Source organism: Primulina huaijiensis, unplaced genomic scaffold (genome assembly GCF_012295235.1).
Source record: "Primulina huaijiensis isolate GDHJ02 unplaced genomic scaffold, ASM1229523v2 scaffold207474, whole genome shotgun sequence".
Lineage (NCBI taxonomy): Eukaryota > Viridiplantae > Streptophyta > Magnoliopsida > Lamiales > Gesneriaceae > Primulina > Primulina huaijiensis.
In genome coordinates, this window is record NW_027354875.1 from 1 (window position 1) to 2,915 (window position 2,915).

Below are 2,915 nucleotides of genomic sequence, written 5' to 3' on the forward strand. Positions count from 1 at the left end.
CCTCAGTGCGCCTTGCGCCCTTGACAACTATGGTTTCTGTGTAGATGGTAGAAAAAAATTCATCTGTTAGCAAACTTTTTGATGAAGAGATAAAATGTACTTGTGATAATTCCCTGATAATATTTAATTGGACTGCTTTCATGTTGTGTCTGAAAATGTGTCCTTGTTTCATTAATTGTTGTTTTGAGAAAAATTGAGGTAACTATGACAAGGATCTATTACATAAACATGATCAGTTTTGTTTTTTTGTTTTTTCAGGTGTTCAATTGTTCTCCCTCTAAGTTGGGTTAAAGTATTTTGGAATGCTTTTATTTTAAATGGTGCCCATGCCATAGGTTTAAGAGAAAAGCACTGGATTGCATGTGAAGTAAGTGCACAAATTTTCATCCCCCCTAAGATTATCATGATTCCTAAAATCTTTATCTTTATGTAGATTGGATTGCCGTATTTTCCATGGGACTATCCAGATTGCAGTGCTTACTCGTATATTATGGAAATGGATGCCACTGCCACGAATCAGAAAGCAACACTATGTCCTCCATCCCAGCAGCCACTAGAAATTCCCATACCACCTCCATGGGATTGTGTGAAACTTATTGTGACTTCATCAAGTGAAGTGGATGATTCTCTGAATCATGATGAACGACATGGTTCTGCTGATGTCTTAGGGGACAACTTAGTGAGAAACACTGTCTGTGGGCTATCAGATGCTACCACTATGTCATTTGAAGGTTTCGTGGCAAGGACTTCTTTAAGTCTGAATGATTTCTTGAACAATATCAGTGCCAATCATTTACTTATATTCCCAAGAATGAAGGATCAAAAGATTAACATGTATAAAGTCATGAATGATGGACTTCTTGAACAAAATGCCAATGTATCAGGAATGCAGTGTGGCAACACACAATGTTTTCTTCGAGTTCATCTTCACGCTCATAAAGAAGGTGTTTTTGAACAAGGGGCAGTGGTTTGTGCACCTGATGCTGTTGACATACTGTCGTGGAGAAGGTTCTCACTTCTTCAGAATTTGCATTCTAGTTGTTTCTTGTTCTCACTTCTTGTGTTCTGACAAATTTTCATCACCAATTACTTCTTATGTGCTCTACATGGTACAGATCAGAATGTGATGAACATCAACTTCAAATACCTCAGTCTTCATTGAGATCGCACTTTCTTCGGTTGCCATCTGGTAAATGGGCACTTCAAATTCCTGAAGATCCAGCTGTCAGAGAATCATATAGGTGTCCTATTGGTTTTATTACTACTGGTTTTGTCCGGGGAAGGCAAGTTCTTTCAACACTTTTATTGAAGAGCTTATTTTAAGACATTCATGGTCAAGTCAAATCACTATTGTTCTTCACCTTTTTTTTTTTTGCCATACAGCAAGAAACCAATAGCAGGTGCGCTTTGTGAGGCAAGCTTACTTTCTAGGCTCAGATTGGAACAGTGGAAGGCATTACCTGCGAGACGGAGGAGGAAGGAGATTTTTGTCTTGGTCAGGAATATGAGATCCACAGCATATAGGCTTGCTCTTGCTGCCATTGTCTTGGAACAACAAGAAGAAGATGTCAAATTCATGTGATTTTTTGCTGCCCTTTTCGGTTTCTTATTCTCAGCGGATTCTGAGACTCACTCAGGTCTTCTCATGTAAGAATCGCTGGAAATCATTGAACAGATTTTTTTAATATAAATATAAAACACAAAAACAAAAGATCACTGTTAATGCCCGAAGCCACACATAGAGGAGTAAGTTTATGTCTCCTATTTCAGTTGTTATGCCACTTAACATTAGTTCAATCTGTTACGAATAGCGAATATGAACGGAAATCGTCCTCATTTTTTCTTCAAACGCCTTGCCGATCCCTCTATGTGTTCTAGATGTCTGCGGGCGTTGCTCTTCAAGGACCTTTAAATATGCAAACTTCGGTCATGTATCGAATGCTGCAATAGTTCTATTCAAGTTGATCAATGCTCAAAGTTTAGGTCAAATTAGTTTGTTCCAATTCTTCTTCCTGAGAATGTTGAATGAATGCTAGTTGATGATTAACTTAAAATGAGGTGCATTTTTGTAAAGTATGTTGATATTTTATTTCTTCTAGTCCATTAAGGCAACCTTTTTGCACTTTTTTTTTTGCCTATATCTCATTGAATGCCGTAAGAATTCGGATAATATATGTGAGAAATTGAAAATTAGCACACTTATTTTAGGGGACGAGTCACGAGTTCATAGCAAAGCCTCAAAAATCGAAATATAGTTTTCAATTAAAATGTAAATTTTGTCTTTAAATAATGTGATGAGATTATGACTGTTTTTTCTCTATCAATTATTTGAAATTAAAACCATTTTGGACCCTTGTTTTTTGTATCTATAAAAGGTTCACCGACTTCAATTTTAGATTTTTTTCCCGATGATATTGATTCATTGTTAAATATTAATGGAAAATGTGATTTGTGGGGGGAAAAAAGAGGGATTAAAGCAGTTTTGGTTGCCAAAAAAATGAAAAATTAAGGATGAAAAATGTTATATTGTTGTTTTTCTCGCATTAAGTGTAATTAACTTTTACCGTTTGACTTGGTAACATAATCAAATATATTTAAGTAAATATCCACGAATGAAAATTAGAATTAAGGAGGATAGTTCTCTCTTTCAAATAAATTAAACATATATGTATGAGCTCTTTGACTTTGACTTCCGTGTGACAAATGTGATGAAAGTGATATCCAATAAGTTGACATTATCTCAATAATATATATATGTTTGATTTTTTTTATTACAATACACGCGAGGAGAAGAGAGCGAACCTGGAGAACCAGCTAATCTGGCGGGGGGTGATGTTGGGGAATTACACCCCCGAAGCGATGCCAATGAAGATGATAATAGTACCCAAAAATACGGAATAAAATAACCAACAAGA

The 2,915-nt window shown here is 35.9% G+C and overlaps 1 protein-coding gene across 1 annotated transcript; it reads left to right on the forward strand.

Annotated features, from left to right (window-relative positions):
* Positions 1 to 51: 51 nt before the first annotated feature.
* Positions 52 to 1,711, forward strand: LOC140966634 (ribonucleases P/MRP protein subunit POP1-like). The gene is made up of 4 exons (XM_073426889.1): positions 52 to 367; positions 434 to 1,008; positions 1,116 to 1,287; positions 1,388 to 1,711. The coding sequence occupies exons 2-4, from the start codon at positions 491 to 493 to the stop codon at positions 1,580 to 1,582; spliced, it is 885 nt and encodes a 294-aa protein (XP_073282990.1). The 5' UTR covers positions 52 to 367; positions 434 to 490; the 3' UTR covers positions 1,583 to 1,711.
* The last annotated feature ends 1,204 nt before the right edge of the window (positions 1,712 to 2,915 follow it).

Excerpts from the sequence above, each read along its gene's own strand:
- LOC140966634 (XM_073426889.1), top strand. The coding sequence starts at position 491 with ATGGAAATGGATGCCACTGCCACGAATCAGAAAGCAACACTATGTCCT. Across the intron at positions 1,009-1,115 it reads GACATACTGTCGTGGAGAAG|ATCAGAATGTGATGAACATC; the intron begins GTTCTCACTTCT and ends TACATGGTACAG. Across the intron at positions 1,288-1,387 it reads GTTTTGTCCGGGGAAGGCAA|AAACCAATAGCAGGTGCGCT; the intron begins GTTCTTTCAACA and ends CCATACAGCAAG.